Raw genomic sequence first — 18,898 nt, 5'->3', positions numbered from 1 at the left:
TTGTGGAGAAAGGAGAATGACTATACCACAACAAGGTTTTGTTTGTTTGTTTGTTTTCTCTACTTCTTTACCACTTTGCCCCAATTTGTACTGATGAATTCTGATAAAACATGTACAAAGTGGGTGATTTCTTAAATTCATTTTCCTGGTAAGGCTCAGCTGAAGTAAAAGAAACTGCACAGGATGCTGAATGTGGATGTGAATTCCGTGAATGTAGTGATGATAGAAGAGGCGAGGTTTAGTCTCCTGTCTCTGCAGAAAACTGACAAACTGATGGGATTTTATGGTGGACTATCATTGTGCTTAGTAAAAAAGGTGTAGTATTTCCTACACTGTTCACCCGATTTGAATGAAAAACTCTTAAATTAAAGGTGAAAGTATACACTTTAATCTCATTTTCACTCATATTTGGTTGTTTATTTCATAGAACATTTTCTAAGGCATTTCACTAAAGTGAGAAGAAAATCTTCTGCTGGTCTTGGTCATACTATCAAAGATGCCAGAAAGCCATTAAGCCTCACAGGAGAGAGGTGTTTGGTATGTGTGCATGACATTTGCTGATTTGAATGAAGGTTGGTTTTCACTTGGTGTGTGTTTGGTAAACTGAGTGTTTTATTTGCTTTAGGTGTCTTACCTCCTCCCTGTGGCTTTCATATACATTTAGATTTACTTTTATCAATACCACTGTAATCAGCTAATCTTTATGGACATGACTGTAGGTGTTAATCATGAATACACTATATGGCCAAAAATATAAAGATGCCTAAATTGACCCCCATATCTGAAATAGGAGGCCATGACTTTGCAATAGGATGTTCAACAAGCACATGTGGGTTCCTTGGTCAGATGTCCACATACTTGTGGCCATGCAGTGTACCTACATGTACCTCGGTGTTGACAGGTTGGGATGTGAAGTACACATGGATAATTTCTATGTGGTGTTCTCCTTGAGTCCTGTGTGTGTTTTCTCCAGGTTATCCAGTTCCCTGTCACATTCTAAAAACATCAGTAAGTGGATTGGAGATACAAACAGAATATCATCTAGACAGAAAAAGATCTGCAGAGGAACAGAAACTTTCTCCAACAATTCTCTCAGTTAAAAGAACATTCTTACTATAACCATATTTCACTGACAACCAGAAACTAATATAGATTTAATTTGTGTTCATCTAATAGTTATGTTTATCTACTTAAAGATGCTCAGTGTGACTACATTAAACAGTTTATTCTGAGTGACTGAATGAGCAGAATGTGTTATACACTCAATAAATGCAGAGCAGTGAGACTATTTTCTTTAATATCAGTTCATTAGAAAACTATGTTATATCTTGAATTATATCCTGATCACACTCCCACACCTGTCAATATACACCTACATTCATTCATCTTCAATAACTGCTTTATCCTGGTCAGGGTTGCAGTGGATCTAGAAGGCCACACCCAGGAAGTGATGCTGTTGGAGCATAATTTTACACAGATCATCACTTCACAGTATCAGTGACAGTGAACTGAGTCACTAATACAACACAGAACTATTCCACTGTTGCTGATCGACCCACTGCATCTGACTTCACCTCTTAAACATATCTTTTGGAGTTAGAGGTCAGGGCTGTCTCCAAAGGACACAATAACTCACAATACTTTAACCTTTGATACTTGAACTTTTGAAAATAAGTACATTTTCAAGTATGTATTTTACTTTATTTAAATAGAAAAGCTATACTTGTATTCAGGCTGTATAGGTAACAAGAGGTTTTGTGTTTTTGTTAGCTGATAATTCTGAACTACTGTATGAGTGCAGCATTTGACTCTGCAAGCTACTATTATAAACAGACATAGCTAATGTTAGCTATTTTTATATAATTAAAAAATAAAAAATGATTAAATTAAATTATTAAACTATTTTATCCCTATTTTATTTTATGCCAAATGAGCAAGCCTGTGGTGACGGTGGCAAGGAAAAACTCCCTGAGATGATATAAGGAAGAAACCTTGAGAAGAACTAGGCTCAGAAGGGAACCCATCCTCATTTGGGTGACACTGGACAGTAAATAATGTAACTGTAGCTGATTAATGTCCTTTTTACAACAGCAATCAATGGCTCATGAGGAACTATTAGGTCACTGTAGTTTCTGAGGTCATTAAAGACACTAATTCCTTGCTGTCTCAAGCTGACAGATGTAATGGCAGATCTGTGATGGTGTGAAAGTCCCCAAGTGGCTCTGTCCATGGCTGTCTCCTGGGTCAGGCTGTCCACACAGATCCATCCACAGCATCAGTGAGCACCACCAAGCAACAAGACTCTGACCAGGGGTAGAGGCAGTGGTCACACCGGAAGCTGGAAAATAGGATATTAAGATATTAAGATTAATAAGATATTAAGTATGCTTCTGATCATGTGATGTTTAAAGACTCCTGCAAGACTAGCTATGACAGCATAACTAAAAGGGAGAGCCTGAAGGTGACAGACATGAAGGCTTCCCGGGACATAAAGCATCCAACCACTTCACAGTCAGCAAACCTGAGCGACTTGCGAGGGTGGTAAGGCGACAGCATCCACACATCCCAGTCACCAAACACTATGCCCATGAAACTTCCAGATCTGCTCCTTTACTTAAGAAAACTATACATTAAAAGCTTGACTAAACAAATGTGTCTTCAGCCTAGACTTAAACATTGAGACTGTGTCTGAATCCTGAACACTAATTGGAAGGCTGTTCCATAACTGTGTGGTTTCTACTTGAGGTACTACCAAATAACCTGCACCCTTTGAACAGAGTAGGCGTGTCGGATCATAAAAGACTAAAGATCGCTCAGGTACTGTGGCGGGAGAACATTTAGTGCTTTATAGGTCAGTGACAGTATTTTATAATCAATGCGAAATCTGACTGGGTGCCAATGTAGTGTGGCTAAGATAGGAGTGATGTGTTCATATCTTCTGGTTCTAGTTAGGACTCTAGCTGCTGTGTTCTGGACTAACTGGAGCTAATTTATGCTCCTACTGGTACATCCAGACAGTAAGGCATTACAATAATCCTATTGTAAGGACTCGTCTGAGACCGGAATGTTCGAATCCATGCGCAGATCTTTACTGATAAATCCACATGCAGAAATCGGAAACCATAAAGCGAGGCACAAGTCAAAAACCGGAAAGCAAACACTAGAAACCAAAACAGAAACTCGTAGTCAGATAATAACAGGCAAGGTTCATAGCAATATCAAGGTAGTAATTCAACAAAGGCTTGGTACATCTCGAGGGAATGATACTTTGCGTGTAATAAAGGGTGTGTGCTGCTTAAATGCCCAAGCAGACCCGGAATTGAGTTTGTGTGTGTTAATACTCGGGTGAGGGCTCCCTCTGGTGTTCTGGATCTGGGCATGCTGTTACACCAACCTAGAGGTAACAAAAGCACTAAATAGCAACTAGTTTTTCTGCATCATGAAGTGAAAATAAATAAAACATTACAACTTAATCCCTATATTGCATGAGTTTAATACTGTTGCATGAAGTCAAACACATTAAATGATGTGCTTGGCCACGGAATTTCTCTCAGAAGCAGATTAAAACAAGCAACAAAGAAAGTAAACGTGTGGAATTCATATTTAACTTGGTGTGAGGTTTTATTGCGTGTGATGGAAGCGTGAAGAGCGCGTTGCCCTGCAGGCAGCTGAACACGGAGCGCGAGCCTCCATCAGGATACGTTTAAAAAAAATCTTAAGATTCTACAAATGCGCCCTTCTTCTACTTACGCACTCGTTTTGAGTGTAATGGATAAAACATATTGTGCCTAAAAGCTATTTCAAGCCATTGTTATAATATTATAGCAATATGTAAAAAATTGTTTATGGATTGGTCAAATGGCTCTAACATTTTTATGGCTCAGTTATTAATAGTTTTTACATCATACGCGTTTGATCGTTACTGTAGCACTTATATATTATCTTATGTCACGTTTATATATTCTCTAAAACACTTCTAAATATGAAATATATCTATCTATCTGAACATGGTCTCTGTTTAATAATCACTGCAGCATCTCCCTCCCGCAGCCCGCTGCTATGTACAGTACTGTAAACTCATGCGCTCTGAATCTTACTTCCCACATTCATCTGAGTTTATGTAGCGCAGTTCTTTGACATTAAATGGCATATAAAAAAGCTTTACAGGAGCCTCCGCCTACTACAGTAGTTCTGATATACTATCTGATTTAATATTGTTTGTTTATTGTTTCACAGCTTAAATATACATTAATATACATAGACAGCAGGATGTTTGTTAGTGGATTAAATTAGGGGAGGTTTTAGGATGTTTTTGAGGCGATCTCTTCGCCTTTCTTCCCCAAAGAGGTGCTAAATGTAATTTACATGTAAAAACCGGTTCGAGCGGTGTTCAGACGATCTGAGAGATCCTCCCCCACACTGACTTTTAGGGTTGGGGAGGGTTTACTCTTATGAGTTAGATTGTCAGAACACGGTGCCGAATTCGGGGATAAAACTGTACAATAACTCACCTTTGTATGTCACAATCTAGTCTTTAGTTAGTTTAATCGGTTTAATACTTTCTAACCAAAATGATGAGCAAGCTGAAGAGTCTGCATAATGTTTATTTTTTATTTAATGCAATCAGACCACATTTTTATTATTTTAAGGTTTTTATTGAGTGATTACATTGGGCGGCGGTTTCTTTTATGATAGCTTCCTCGAAGAAAGACCGGTCCATTATCCCTTCAAATATTGCAATCGCTCCTGGTCCAAGTCTGGATATCGCCCCCCAAACAGTGCTTAATTTGTAAATGAATAATTTCCGGAACAAAACCAGCAGTGTCTCGCCGCTGTGACCGACACCAACCACACAACTTCAGTTTTCCTGGAACATGACGTCACTAACCGGTGGTAGCGCAATTATAAACATTAATCCGTTGCTGAATGGTCTCGTGTATTATTCTGTTCCATATTGATCATATATTTCAGATGATATGTGTTCCTAAATTCTGACGCCCGCTACATTAGAATGTATATATGCCCCAAGTTGAAGCCATTTAACTCTTTGCCAGGGGCGATTCTAGGATTTTCATTTAAGGGGGTCTCAGCCCCCAATGAGGGTAAATAGTAAAAATAAATTAATTAATTAATTAAAATAAAGGTTTGACTAACAGGGTAGGATGGTAAACATTTGAGTACTGAACAAGCCAAATACGAGTCTTCCTGATCACACACACACCCACACACACCCACACCCACACACACACGTCCTCTGATCCTCGCTCTGTGACGCCGTGGTCTGAGGATTGAAGAACGCGCTGAAAGACGGGGAGGAGCCAAAGTCTGTTTTTATGTAAAATTTAAAGGGGATTGGGGAGATCACCATCCTACCCTGTTAGTCAAACCTTTATTTTAATTAATTAATTATTATATTTTTACTATTATACCCACATTGGGGGTTGAGCCCCCTTAAATGAAAATCCTAGAATCGTTCCTGGTGTAGAGTTTATGGAGAATGGCAGAATTTTAGGAGGGCTGAGTAGAAATGTTAGGGGGGCTAAAGGCCACCTTAAAATGGCCTGGCGTTGTCCATGCTGCTACCATATGCGATATAGTAGGACTGTGCTCAGTATCATTTATCTGATCAGTGGAGGTTTCTGTCTCCGTTACTGACCGGTGTAACTCGCTTTGCTTCTGTCTCCCACTATCTTGATAAAAGGTGTGCAGTTCCATCTTCTCAGGATCTCTTTTGATCAGGCACACCATCAGCTTTTCTCATGGATTTTAAAAAATTAAAAAATATGTTTGACGGTCTCTTTGACATTTTTAAAATATCATATTTATTTAGGTAGATCAATAAACCATTCTTTTTTCCGCTGCTCTCTGCGCGCGAAACAATAATCACCAACCAATGAGAGTAACTGTAACGAGTAAAGTTTCACTTTTATGCGTATTCTCATATGCATTAAGTCGTTTTATTAATACCTTAATTTCACTATACACAAATAGGCCTAATATATTATTCATCACTCTAAACACGTTAATGTAAATAATGACATTATTCTCAAAATATCACGAATTTAATCCCGTATTGCTACGAATCTCGTGATTTTTACGTTATTCTCATAGTGTTAACTTTCTTTGCGAAATATTACTACTTTGTCACAATTATATTTAGTTTGACTTTTTTTCTGGAATAACTACCAGTTAAATTTTGCAATATAATGACTTTAATCTGAAGAGGTTTTCCATTTTAATTTTTATCTTTGCACAGGCAAGTTGAACAAAAACAAGTTATGTGCAAATGGCAGGACAACACCAGCGCAATTAAGTATTTACAAAGCACATAAAATACTTCGCAGCTTTACACTCACACAGTCACGGGTAAATTTATACATATTCATTTAAAATGTAAATATTATTATATATGTATTAAAGTATTAAAATATATATATAAGAACTGCGTTATACTGTATAATGTGCTCAGGCCAGAGTTGTACCATGTGCCACCTGGTGGAAATTCGGTGAAGTACAACACATGCATTTAAATACCAAAGCGCCGACTCGCAGGATCTCGCGGCACACTGCGGGCGGAATCGCGGCATACCGTGGGAAAAAGCGCGCATTTTTAAATGCCACATCTGTAGCTGCATGTGCTCCAAGTACAAGCACCTCTGTCTTGTCAGAGTTGAGCAGGAGGAAGTTAGTGTTGCACAAGGTTCTGCTGCATATAGATGGTGTGTGCTTTTTTACAGTGGTTTTACTCCTAGTTAGTTTTGCTACAGTACTAAATAAAAATTTAGGATTGTTTTTGTTATCGTCGATTAGGGCAGAGAGATATGCTGATCTAGCTGTACTAGAAAGATACTTGTTGGGTCCTGTGTTACTACATGTTCCAACGTTCAGACACGGCTGCCGGGTGCCACACGTGTTTAGGTCTAAACCGCACACACACACACACACGCACACACACACACACAAACACGCACACGCGCACACACACACACGCACACACACACAAACACGCACACGCGTACACACACACACACACACGCACACACACGCGATCACATCTCGATCTACACCCCGCTCCAACGATCCACTGATATTAATATCAGTTAGCATGTGAGCGTTAGTTATATGCTAATAACTTTAAAGTATATGGTAATATCGTGCACGTTTCCATGGAAACTGGACTACCTTTGTCACAGAGCAGTCCTCCCCAGTTGGTGTCGCAGAGACACTGCCACGGTTCCTCACAGGTACCATGCACACAGCCGGGATATGGGATACACTGATTGCAGTACTCCCCCTGCCACCCATACGAACACCTTCACACACACACACACACACACACACACACACACACACACACACACACACACACACACACACACACACGGTGCTTATGGTTAGACAAGATAACCAAATGTCTCTGTAAAAATTTGCACACCAGGAATAATTTAAAGGCTGTGGATATTTGGCTAGCTATCACATAACAGTTTAGTACGAGATAGAAGTGCAGTGAAGGTGGAAATGAGACAGAACTATCAGGAACGTCAACATGTCGCTCCATACAACCAGAGTTAAACTGTAGCTAGACCTAGCATCAAGTGCTAGCAAAAAAAAAATCCTTCATAATGAATATATCAACATTCAGTGGCATTTATGAGCCAGGTGTTTTAACATTATGCTATTTTCCAGGTTAGCATTTAACTACACACAGAATTTGGTTAGCGCTTGATGATAACATTAGCAACTCTGAGTGTAGCGAGACTTTTCCTAGTAAATGACTACCACATCTGAGGAAAAAGTTGATGTTCCTAACGCGTCTGTCTTACTTGCAGAGTCATCGCACTTTGCATAAAACAGTTATATGATACACTATATTGCCAAAAGTATTCGCTCACCCATACAAATAATCAGAATCAGGTGTTCCAATCACTTCCATGGCCACAGGTGTATAAAATCAAGCACCTAGGCATGCAGACTGTTTTTACAAACATTTGTGAAAGAATGGGTCGCTCTCAGGAGCTCAGTGAATTCCAGTGTGGAACTGTGATGGATCTGGAACTGGATGCCACCTGTGCAACAAATCCAGTCGTGAAATTTCCTCGCTCCTAAATATTCCACAGTCAACTGTCAGCTGTATTATAAGAACGTGGAAGTGTTTGGGAACGACAGCAACTCAGCCACGAAGTGGTAGGCCACGTAAACTGACGGAGCGGGGTCAGCGGATGCTGAGGCACATAGTGCGAAAAGGTCGCCAACTTTCTGCAGAGTCAATCGCTACAGACCTCCAAACTTCATGTGGCCTTCAGATTAGCTCAAGAACAGTGCGCAGAGAGCTTCATGGAATGGGTTTCCATGGCCGAGCAGCTGCATCCAAGCCATACATCACCAAGTGCAATGCAAAGCGTCGGATGCAGTGGTGTAAAGCACGCCGCCACTGGACTCTAGAGCAGTGGAGACGCGTTCTCTGGAGTGACGAATCGCGCTTCTCCATCTGGCAATCTGATGGACGAGTCTGGGTTTGGCGGTTGCCAGGAGAACGGTACTTGTCTGACTGCATTGTGCCAAGTGTAAAGTTTGGTGGAGGGGGGATTATGGTGTGGGGTTGTTTTTCAGGAGCTGGGCTTGGCCCCTTAGTTCCAGTGAAAGGAACTCTGAATGCTTCAGCATACCAAGACATTTTGGACAATTCCATGCTCCCAACTTTGTGGGAACAGTTTGGAGCTGGCCCCTTCCTCTTCCAACATGACTGTGCACCAGTGACCAAAGCAAGGTCCATAAAGACATGGATGACAGAGTCTGGTGTGGATGAACTTGACTGGCCTGCACAGAGTCCTGACCTCAACCCGATAGAACACCTTTGGGATGAATTAGAGCGGAGACTGAGAGCCAGGCCTTCTCGTCCAACATCAGTGTGTGACTGATGCTCCTCACAAATGCGCTTCTGGAAGAATGGTCAAAAATTCCCATAAACACACTCCTAAACCTTGTGGACAGCCTTCCCAGAAGAGTTGAAGCTGTTATAGCTGCAAAGGGTGGACCGACGTCATATTGAACCCTATGGATTAGGAAAGGGATGTCACTTAAGTTCATATGCGAGTCAAGGCAGGTGAGTGAATACTTTTGGCAATATAGTGTATGTATGTATGTTTATATGACATGCTTGACATGGTTTATTTTTTTCTGGTCATCCACGTCATCCAGATGTTCTGTATTAATCATTTTATATTAGATCATATATTTAAATTGCATTTACAGCACTGGGTAGTGTGTGATGGATTTATAACTCCAAATGTATTTCTATCTGAAATGTTGCTGAGTTTGTATTTGGGCATGTTATTGTTTTAAAGAGTTGTTGAAAACAGTGATAAACCTCAATAACTAAACTGTATTGGTTGTTTCAGAAATCTATCAATTCACATGATATACTTTCTGTCCAATCAGGGGATTAAACACACAAAATTCCCTTTAGATGAATTCGCTTAAACGCCTGATCATAAATCACAGCAGGATATTTTAAACCATTCAGAAGATTTAAGAGATAATTCTGTCTTTGCTTCACACTTTCTTCTTTTTCCAAACTTTTGCTAGAGTCTCTCTAACTCAAACTGAACACTGTGCACAAGACAAAAAAAAAACTGATGGACTAATATATAAAGGCAGTTCTAGTCACTTGTGTAAAAATTCCAGGAATTGGTCTGTAGTGGTTATACCATCTGAAGAGATAATTCTATGTGAAGTGCAGGTTTCCTGTGTAATGCTTTAACACAAACAGATTAAAGTACACACAAAATATAAAATGAATTGACAAAACACTGCAGTGTTAAATTACACAGATATACTCCATCCCAATAGAAGCAACAAAGCATGAGAAGTCTAATTCTTATATCCTGCAAAGCCTCAAACTCATTCCTTAGTTCTGGAGATTTCCTCATTACTTCATCACTGGTCTGAGTGAATTATCCTAGATGCTATATATAGTTCAATGTTATATATCTGGAGCCATAGCTTGTCTTTAGTGCACTTCTAATTTAATTAGAAATTGCCCCTAAGAGTGAAGGAGAGTGTGAATGTGTGTGCATGATGCACTGTGAAAGACTGGCATCCCATCAAGAAAGGAGCTGTCTCTAAATAATACAACATTTACCAGTAATATAAACTAAATTAAAAATATACATTTTGAGAGAGAAAGAAAACAGTGTCAATGTTTTTGTACAGTGCAGCTGGATTTCCTGTCACTGTGGGCACCAGAGCACAGTAATATAGTGCAGAGTCTGATACAGCAGCAGAGGAGATGATCAGATCCACTTTCTTATCTTTAAGTGTAGCATTCATTCTTGGGGGACGGTTATCACTTAGAGCTCCATATTGGTGAATATAAAGAAGGAACTCAGGTTTAGATTTTGGATATTGTCTGTACCAGTGCAGAGAGAATCCTGTAGCACTTGTTTCATATTCACAGGACAGAGTAACATCATCACCATCATCTACAACATTCTGAGTGGAAAGTGGCTTTATTGAATCTGCCATGGAGTCACCTGTCATAGAGAAGAGAACATAAAGTTTAACACAATCAAGCCAGAATTACACACAGAAATCATGCTTTCTATAACACCAGACAATTAATAAACAATACATAATATCTAAACTAACAAAAGGTGTTAACTCACCTAGTGAAAGCCACAGACACATGAATATAACAGTGAACATGATGACTGGTTTTAGCTGAATGAAAAAGCTCTTTCTGTACTCTAATATATTAACATGATAAATGTTCAGGAAGCTCCACCCCCCAGCATCACATGACAGTGTCTCCAGTGTTGATGACAGTGAAACATCCTGGCTTTACATTAAGCCTTGTTTGGGAAACTGTACTGAAACTGTTTACATAGTAAACAAAAAACAAAACAAAAACTGACAGCAGGAAAAAATAATACTAATAATTAAAATGAGTAAATATTTGATTTTATTATTGTTTATATTTTATAAGTGGTGTCTGGACAATAAGGTATTTGAAAGCATGTTTATTAAATAGGATTACATTTTCATGAGGTGGTATTTTATTATGTGAGGAACAAACCAGGCTCTTTTCTTTCTGTTATCTATTTTTCTTTATTGTCATTTAACTCATTGCTTAATAAAACCGCTGTGTAAAACTAGTTGACTTGATCTCATATCTGCTGATTGGTCATTTAAACATGAAACTGTGTTTATATAGAAAGGGTAAAGTTTCTTATCCTATGATGAGAGAATCTGTCCAGAGCCCATTTTATTCAATGCAGCTGTAATGTGCTTGTCCTTGCTGGAGACAAATATATTACAAATATAAGTCAAACATTTTTAATGATATTGTATGTAATAACTGCAAATTCTACATATAGGTCTAGCACTATGTATGTAGGATTGAACAACAGATAGAGTCTATATTATTTTTCAAAGAATTATGTATAATCACAGAAGTCTACATATTTGGGCATGTGAGCAGGGTTCTAGTATTTGGCCCACAATAAGATAACTCACTACACCATCTTCTAACATCTCTAGTGCATTGGTTTTCACTTAGAGTGTGTTTAGTAAAGTGAGAGTAAACTGAAAGTCTGCACTTTAATCTCATATCCATTCATTAATTTCAGCTCCAATATTTCACTTCACACAGTTACATTAACCATAATAATATTTGATTTTCTGTCTCAGATGTCTCCAAATGTAGCTCTGCCCACTCATATTTATTCATATTTACTACATACTGCTATGTAATATTTCACTCATCTACTACACCATTAGCACAGCCTAGAATGAAAAAAACTACAGCTTTAAACCTTGTGGAACCAAGCCCCAGATCCACCCTGAAAAATCCCCAACCTTGCTATGAGGAGGAGGAGGACAGAAAACTGATACAGGACTTCGTTGCATGGTGTGACTGTAACCATCTGCACCTCAACACAACATAGACCATGGAGATGGTGGTGGACTTCAGGAGGCCCAGGCCTCAACTGGAGCCTGTGACCATCAACGGTGACTGTGTGGAGTTTGTCAAGACCTACAGATACCTTGGAGTACAGCTGGATGATAAAATGGACTGGACTGCCAACACAGACACTCTGTGCAGGAGAGGACAGAGCCGCCTGGACTTCCTTAGAAGGCTGGCATCCTTTAACATCTATAGATAGATAGATAGATAGATAGATAGATAGATAGATAGATAGATAGATAGATAGATAGATAGATAGATAGATAGATAGATAGATAGATAGATAGATAGATAGATAGATAGATAGATAGATAGATAGATAGATAGATAGATAGATAGATAGATAGATAAAACTTTATTGTCATTGCAAAGTACAGGTACATAGTGACAAAATGCTGTTTAGCATCTACCAGGACAGTTGCAGATAAATATGTAAATATGTACAACAATAAATAAGGCTATGTCAGAGTGTGCATAGAGAGGTATGTGCAGTTTGTATTTACAACAGATAAAGTGTAAAGTGTAATCATAAAGCACAGTAGTATAGAGCAGAGTCTGATACAGCAGCAGAGGAGATGATCAGATCCACTTGTTTATCATCATGAACTTTAACAGACATTCTTGGGGGAGTGTTGGGACTTAGATCTCCATTTTGATAAATATAAAGAAGGAACTCAGGTTTAGATTTTGGATATTGCCTGTACCACTGCAGATTCTCTACAGTACCACTGAAGTCTTTGTAGCTGCAGGACAGAGTAACATCATCACCTTCATCTACAACTTTATGACTGAAAAGTGGCTTTATTGAATCTGCCATGGAGTCACCTGTCATAGAGAAGAGAACATAATGTTTTTAAACTTTACATAATAAAGCCTAAACTGCAAAAGTCAGACTCGTATTTTGCCTTGGACTAATTAATCACGAAATCAACACATATTTTAATAATAAGAAAAATTCAAAACTTTATGCCAGAATCAAGCCAGAATTACATACAGAAATCATGATTTCTAACAGCACACAATTAATAAACAACACATAATATATAAACTAACAAAAGGTCAATGTTAACTCACCCAGTGAAAGCCACAGACACATGAATATAACAGTGAACATGATGAATGATTTTAGCTGAATGAAAGTTAAAAGCTTCTGAACTCTTTTTGTACTCTGAAATATTAACATGATAAATGTTCACGAAGCTCCACCCCCCAGCATCACATGACAGTGTCTCCAGTGTTACTGACAGATTGTTGATCTTTACTGAAACATTCTGCCTTGTTTGGGAAACTCTACTGAAACTGTTTACATAGTAAACAAAGAAATTATTCTATTATTGTATTTATTCAATTTTATACAAATATAAAATAGTAAATATTTTAGTTTTTTATATTTTATAAGTAGTGTCTTGACTTGTGGCATTTATTTGTTTGTTGTGATAAAGCATGTTTATTAGAGTTCATATTATTCTGCAAAGAAGTATTTATAACAGAGTCTACATCTTTGGAGGATGTGAGCAGAGTCCTAGCACCTGACCCACAATAAGATAACTCACTACACCATCTTGTGGAGAAATAAGAAAGACTTGGTTTTTAAGGTAATTGAAGGTAATTTATTTATTAATGACATTAATAAATAAACTTCTGAACTATAATTAATATTATATAATGTATATATTTAGTATTTTTTGCATTTCTTTGTATAGCCTTCCCATACAGAGTTCCATAGAGTTCCTGGACTAAATCGCTGTTCCAGTTCACTTCAAATATTTTTCCATCTGATTTTATTCAGTAAGATTAGCTATGATTGCACTGGTGTTAATTACAATCATACAGGTCTCACAAACAGAATATTGTCTATAGAGAAAAAGAGCTGCAGAGGAACAGAAACCTTTACAACAATTTATTATTAAGCAACTTAATTAAAATACTTGTTCTTTTGGTTTTTAACTTGCAAACTAAAGGACTTAGCAATATCAGCAATAGTGAAGAAAACCAAGTGGGCATAATAACATTGTTATCCTGAGTGTTTAGTTAGTTTGTGTTTATCTTTTGAAATAAACATCATATTTATTCATATTCATGACAACTCTGCTTTACCTCACACAGCAACTCTTTCTCATCTACTAGACAATTAACAAATCTTAGTGTGCTAAAACTACACTAAAACCAAGCCCCAGATCCATAATCTGCAGCTGCAACCTAATGAATGGTCATTCAATCAGAGTTTATTTTTAGTACCTACTTTATCCTGGTCACACTTCCACAACTGTCTATATACATTATATATACACACCTTCATTCATTCATTCATGCTTTGTCCTGGGCAGGTGAATCTGGAGCTTCTCCCAGCAACACTAGGGATGATGCAGGAATACACCCTGGATGATACAGCAGTCTAATGCAGGACAAAATGCACAGACACATTCACACACTCATTCAGACTTAGGGGAAATTTAGTGTCAGCAGTCCACCTTAAGTTGGAACGTTTACATGACAGTACAAATAAGAAAACAGAGGACAAGCTCAAAAGGCTAGAGTCATCATCCCTCCATCAAATAATTATGTTTAAGATTATAGACATTACCCTTATGTGCAATCAAATATTGTCACTAATGTTTTATTATTATTTTTTTTATCTGTATGATCAAACTCACATCTGTTCAAATGAACATGCAGAATAAACACATGAACATATGAAAGATTTAATAAATGAATGTAGATGTAGATTTATGAATTAAAGTATAGTTGTGTTAATCCCTCATTTTCTTTTCAGGCTATTAGCTCCAGCTGCAAATGTTTTCACAAATGTTGTTTGTGTCTGTGGTTAACTGATAAGTTGGTAAAGTGAGTCTGTTTCATCTTCTGTGGTTAGAGAAACTTAATATACCATGTTGATGTTTTTGTAAAGCCTTTCAGTGACTCTGTATCACTGTGCTGCTACTCTAAGAGCACAATGATAGAGTGCAGAATCTGAGAGCTTTAGACCTCTGATAGTAAGTTCAGTAGCGTCTCTGCTTGCTTTCGAATCTAGTCGACGATCATCAGGAGTGCTCCCATAACGTTCATTTGACCTTGCTCCTTTATACAGTAAATACTGTGGTGCGCTGTTAGGATATTGTTTGTACCAGTAAAGATAAATACCATTACTGCTTGCCTCATATGAACATTTCAGAATAACAGTCTCTGCTTCTTTCCTGACAATGTTTGCATCTGTTGGCTCAATTTTATCTGCAAAGCTACCTGGTGTGACAAAAATATAAAGAAACATGTCAGTGAAGTATTTTTTGTAATTCCAATATTGACTTAAGGAATCAAGAAATTACTAGATTAATACAAACATGCTTATTAATTAATGCAATTATTTAACTGATTAAATATCACTGTAATAATTAATAACTGATTGAAAATTACCTGTAACTAGAGTGAGAATCAGCGGTATGTATCTCACTATGTACAGTAAGTTGTATAGTTGATCCATTTCTGAACACAGCTCTGTGAGGATTCTGTATAATAGTGCTGTATGTGCTGAACTTTACACGTCTCTAGAAGGCCACACCCAGGAAGTGATGCTGTTGTAGTATAACTTTTTACAGATTATTACTTAACAATATCAGTGAGAGTGAACTGAGTAACCAGTACAACACAGAACAAAAACACTGTTACTTCACAAACCATTGCATCAGACATGCTATTTTATCATTGTAAAATATTTATTCCTAAATAAAAGGATATAAAGGTTTGACAGCGGCACACGCAGCACCGCACGCGAGTGGTCTCCTTGTTTGTAGCAGTATCCATTGTTCAACTTAAACTGAATTGACTTTATTTTACTGTGAATACTGTGCACAAGAGCAGAAAACAAATGATGCACTAATAAATAAGGCAGTTATAGTCACTGCTAAAAAAACCCAGAATTGTTCTGTAGTGGTTATACCATCTGTAGAGATATTGCTATGTGGAGAGCAGGTTTCCTGTGTCAAGCTTTAACACAAACGAATGAAAGTACACACATTGCAGTGTTAAAGTACGCAGATATACTACATAACTAATAAGACTAAGTAATCTAATTAAAAACAATTTCTGAATCTACAAAAATCAATGTTAACTCACCGAGTGAAAGCCACAGACACATGAATATAACAGTGAACATGATGGATGAGCTTATAAATGAAAATAAAATTTCTGCAGTCTGATATATTAACATTATAAACATTCATGAAGCTCCACCCCACAGCATCACATGACAGTGTCACTAATGTTACTGACAGATTGTTGATTCTTACTGAAGCTTTCTGGCTTTACATTCAGCACCACATGGATAAATTTTCCTGAGCACATGGTAAACAAACACAAACTGATAGCATGAAAAATACTTCAATAAAATAAATGAACTAATGAATGTGGAAGTGAGTGTGCATTGTGGGAAGTGGAGTCTGGTACAATGCAGGATGGGAAATGGAAATTTAGGTGTGTGTAGACCTAATGACCTGTTTATTAAATAGGATTACAAACAGTTGAGGAGTATTTTACTGTGGTGGGGAACAAACCAGCCTCTTTTCTTTCTCTAATCTATCATTTTTTATCAATATCATCTGTATTGATGGATTTTTATATCATTATTTTTCATTTAAGCATGAAACTGTGTACAAATAAAGAGTGTAGTATTTATATTATCTCATGACAAACATCCCATTGCAAGTGAACATGTACATTTCATTTTTACAGAAATTGCATGTATAGCCCTACTACAAGTTCAGTTTCCTTTCTGGATTCAAGCAAACTCCTTTCAAGGCTTGATGATGTGTTGAAAATGACACTAATTAGCTTGATTGTACAAGCAGAGATTATTAAAACATTCTGATTGGTTCTAGACTTTTTTATATATAAAAGTATTATCTATGTAAGGCTGAAGAATAGCTGTAGTCTTTATAATTGTGTAAAGTATTCATAATCATAATGTCAGCATCTCTGGGGGATGTAAGCAGAATCCTAGTACTTGTCCAACAATAAGATAACAGCCTCCACCATCTTGTGGTGAAAGGAAAGAGACTTTAACACACCAAGGTCTTTTCTGTTTGAACTTAGTTATTTATTTATTTTTTACTCAATCATAAAACTATATCCCAATTTGCACATAAAAAAGCCTGCTGGGAAAAAGAAGCCATGGTTTTGTTTGATTGTTTGTTTTTTTTCACAAATTATGACAATAATAATTTTCAGAACATTACTTTATTCAACTCCTGAACTTGTACAGAGCCTCAGCTGCTTCACTGAAGTTCAGAAATGGTCCCAATTGGACCCTCTGAGTACCTTTCTGTTTAACTTTCTGTCTAATGTAACTTCTGGTTTCCTGGCCAAAATAGAATAGTTATAGAAGAATAGAACAAGAATGAATGAATGAATGAATGAATGAATGAATGAATGAACGAACTGTCTACTAATAATCAAATATTATAATAATATAAAATCTTTATAAATCTTAAGAAAGAAAGAAAGAAAGAAAGAATGAAAGAAAGAAAGAAAGAGAGACTTCCCCAAAAGGGCATGTAGCAAAACTGTGTGAAAGTTTTTGTACAGTGCAGCTGGATTTCCTGTCACTGTGGGTCTCAGAGCACAGTAGTATAGAGCAGAGTCTGATACAGCAGCAGAGGAGATGATCAGATCCACTTGTTTATCATCAACGTTAACAGACATTCTTGGGGGAGGATCAGAATTATAAGTTCCACTTTGATCAATATAAAGAAGGAACTCAGGTTTAGATTTTGGATATTGCCTGTACCAGTGCAGGTACTTGTTTCCTGAAACACCACTGAATTTGTATGTGCAGGACAGAGTAACATCATCACCTTCATCTACAGCTTTATGAGGGAAATCTGTCTCTATTGAATCTGCCATGGAGTCACCTGTCATAGAGAAGAGAACATAATGTTTAAATAATCAACAGGAAATACTTAAGTCAGACCCACACTCTGCATTTTCACACTGCATCACCACACAGACTAATATTTAATATAATATAGTTAATATTTCTGTAATAACAAAAAGTCAATGTTAACTCACCTAGTGAAAGCCACAGATACATGAATATAACAGTGAACATGATGACTGGTCTTAGCTCAGTGAAAATAGTGGAGATCTTTCTGTAATCTAATATGTTAACACCATAAAGCTTCAAAATTGCTCCACCCCACAGCATCACATGACAGTGTCACCAATGTTGTTGTCAGATTGTTGATTCTTACTGAAACATCCTGGCTTTACATTCAGCCTCATATGGGGAACCTGTCCAGAGCACATTTAAGTAAACACATACTGAAAGGAGGAAATAAAGCTCTATTTTAAATCTAAAAAATAAAACTTTCCTGTTCTCACAATAGCATTAGAAGAAGAGAAAGAAGAGTAAAGGCAGTTTTGCAGATAAGTTTCCAGTTTTCAGTGTTTCTGACACAGCAGGTACCAAAGAAATGACATTAGATGATTATTTATTCTTATGACAGTTTAGTGTTAAGTGGACAGTTGTGTTGTTTAATCAGAATGATATCTCTGAAATTATCTTAGGCACTAAGAGTAACCAGGGCAGGGGTTAGGATATTATATCAGCAGTATGTATGATAGAAGAACAAGTATACTCTATGTCACAAAGGTTTTTCTGTGAAAAGTAACTTATAATAAATAGTTGTTAAAAAAGTAACACTAATAAATTAGCAAATTTTATATTTATAAAAAATATTAATTGATCTTTCTTTCTTTCTTTCTTTCTTTCTTTCTTTCTTTCTCTCTCTCTCTCTCTCTCTCTCTCTCTCCATTCCTTTGCATTGAAATACTTGTCCTCTATGTGTTATATTCTAACAGTTTGCCAGCTTGTGTGATTTATAATAGCTAATACTATAATTTTCTGTTGTGTGAAATAGTGTGAGCAGTTAGGAATCTGAG

General features: G+C 37.2%; 1 long non-coding RNA gene and 1 gene segment (V, D, J or C); both read right to left on the bottom strand.

Annotated features, from left to right (window-relative positions):
* Nucleotides 1-1,210: 1,210 nt before the first annotated feature.
* On the bottom strand, nucleotides 1,211-7,264 carry LOC131349639 (uncharacterized). The gene is made up of 2 exons (XR_009204096.1): nucleotides 7,183-7,264; nucleotides 1,211-2,338 (listed from the first exon to the last, which is right to left on the bottom strand). It is a non-coding gene; the product is annotated as an uncharacterized LOC131349639 (long non-coding RNA).
* A 5,227-nt stretch (nucleotides 7,265-12,491) lies between these two features.
* Nucleotides 12,492-13,079, bottom strand: LOC131349633 (T cell receptor alpha variable 12-2-like). The segment is given in 2 exon segments: nucleotides 12,492-12,790; nucleotides 13,040-13,079. Coding segments are annotated over 2 exon segments (339 nt in total).
* Nucleotides 13,080-18,898: the final 5,819 nt, after the last annotated feature.

Source organism: Hemibagrus wyckioides, unplaced genomic scaffold (genome assembly GCF_019097595.1).
Source record: "Hemibagrus wyckioides isolate EC202008001 unplaced genomic scaffold, SWU_Hwy_1.0 Contig1, whole genome shotgun sequence".
Taxonomy (NCBI): Eukaryota; Metazoa; Chordata; class Actinopteri; order Siluriformes; family Bagridae; genus Hemibagrus; species Hemibagrus wyckioides.
Note: the sequence above shows the minus strand (reverse complement) of the source record. Positions and strands in the feature narration are given on the sequence as shown.